The following is a 2,224-nucleotide window of genomic DNA, read 5'->3' on the forward strand; positions in this document are numbered from 1 at the left end:
TATAAACCAAGATTTTAGGCAGGATGCTGCATTGAGCCAGCCTAGCAGGGAAGACTAGAGAAGCTAGGGTGCCTGGTACTTGAGCCCAATAGAGATATTGGATTTAAAACTAGTACTGTGCTTATAACAACTGAGCTAATCTATGAGCTTAATCTCCTTCACCTCCACAGAGAATGAAGTGGTAAAGAGATATGTTTAGAGATATTCATTATTATATCTCTTTATAAAAACAATTCAACTGCTAATGTTCAAGCGGAACTGGGGTACATGTGACCAGACTGACACTTTAGTGAAAACAAACAAAAGGGACTGAAGCCAATGACTACAGAGGTATTCAGGAGAACCCTGGGAGAGTCAGAAAATGTAACATTTCTTGACATTCTGGAGCCTGGTAGTCAGTGTTAATAAAGCACTGTTTATTCCTGAAAGTTTTGTGATGCGAATACTTATTTCTTAATTGGGTGGATGTAAAAGAAAAAAAAATCACATTGAAGTTCATCAGTTTTATTTGAATAACAAAGCCAACTTTCTGGACCACACCATTCTCATGGCATTCTTCATTTCTGTATTTCTCAGTGTGTAGATGAGAGGGTTCAACATTGGTGCAATCACAGTGTAAAACACTGAGAACTCTTTATCATTATTTAGGAAATTGGGAGGTGGGATATAGGTGGAGATACAAGGTACAAAGAACAGAACAACAACCATGACATGGGAAGCACAGGTGGAAAGGGCTTTCCATCGAGCGTCTGATGAATGGTTCCTAAGATTATATAATATGATGATGTAAGATGCCATCAAGACCAGAAAAGTTGCCAAGACAACCATTCCAGTGTTAGCAATGATTAAAATACTAGCAACATGAGTGTCTGTGCAGGCAAGCTTTAGGAGGGGTTTTGAGTCACACATATAGTGATCTATTTGATTAGGGCCACAGAAAGGAAACCTTAGAACCATGAGTAGCTGGGCAATGGAATGCCAAAATGCCACCACCCAGGCGAGGAGGATCAGCATGTTACATCTCTGCCTGTTGACAATTATCGTGTAATGTAAGGGTTTACAGATGGCAACATAGCGATCAAAGGCCATGGACACCAAGATGAACATCTCAACACCTCCCAGGAAATGAGAAGTAAAGAGTTGAGTCATGCAGCAATTGTAGGAGATAGTCTTCCTCGTGTCAGTTAAGTCACTAATCAGCCTGGGTACTATGGTGGAAATAAAGCACGGATCCATGAAGGACAAATGCCAAAGAAAGTAGTACATGGGCTGCTGCATCAAATGGCTGGATGTGATGGTGATGAAGATAACGAAATTCCCCAGCAAGATTGCTAAATAGCAGGCCAGGAAAATGACAAAACACATTGTCTTCATTTCTTTCTTCATGAGAAGTCCCAAGAGTATAAATTCAGTGACATTATTATGATTTTCCATGTATTAAGAGTAGGAAATGGCTATCTAGAAGTTTAATTAACCTGAAAATATAGAGGGCATGATAAAGCTTAGCTAGTGTCAAATTAATAATTTTTTGTAAAGGTAAAGTATAATTCCACATTATTACTACAACTCAAACTGTATTCTTGAATCACATCTTGTTTTTCAAACATTTTAAAATGAGAGGATCAAAGATAGTCAATGTTATCCAACCCATGGAATATTTTCTAAAATTCATTGTCCACTTCTTTACAACATGAGTAATGTGAAAATATGTTAAATAGGAATGTATATGTTAAGGCTATATAAGATTGCATGCTGCCTTGGGGAGGGAGGGGAGAAAGGAGGGGAAGAAAAAAAAATAAACTCAAAAGCTTATGAAGTGAATGTTGAAAACTGTAAACAAATTGAAAGTAAAAAACAATGAAACTACATTTGAAAAAAGTAAAAAAACCCAACAACCCAAAATACAATAAAATTAAAATCATTTTCCATCCAACAATTCCTTCTTTAGTTTCATAAATATAACATCAATTTAAACAAGGAAAGACACACAGACAAAGACACAGACACAGATACACACACACACACACACACACACACACACGCAAGATACACCAAATTGCATGCTGACTAGAAATCAAGTTAGTAAAAATAGATTTTCTAGAAATACCTTACAAAATTCTCAGAAACCAGTCACAACAATGTCTTTCCATTCAATATAGGCCAGCCTAGGCAGAAGGTAAACCTAATCATGGTCCAGGAGATGGACCATGTGCTCTCTTGCATG

General features: G+C 37.3%; 1 protein-coding gene across 1 annotated transcript; it reads right to left on the reverse strand.

Moving 5' to 3' along the window:
• Positions 1-504: 504 nt before the first annotated feature.
• On the reverse strand, positions 505-1,434 carry LOC110199470 (olfactory receptor 4P4-like). The gene has a single exon (XM_020974342.1). It carries the CDS (start codon positions 1,432-1,434, stop codon positions 505-507), a length of 930 nt encoding a protein of 309 aa, XP_020830001.1.
• Positions 1,435-2,224: the final 790 nt, after the last annotated feature.

The sequence above is a fragment of the Phascolarctos cinereus genome, unplaced genomic scaffold (genome assembly GCF_003287225.1).
Source record: "Phascolarctos cinereus isolate Bilbo 61053 unplaced genomic scaffold, phaCin_HiC Scaffold_9;HRSCAF=440, whole genome shotgun sequence".
Taxonomy (NCBI): Eukaryota; Metazoa; Chordata; class Mammalia; order Diprotodontia; family Phascolarctidae; genus Phascolarctos; species Phascolarctos cinereus.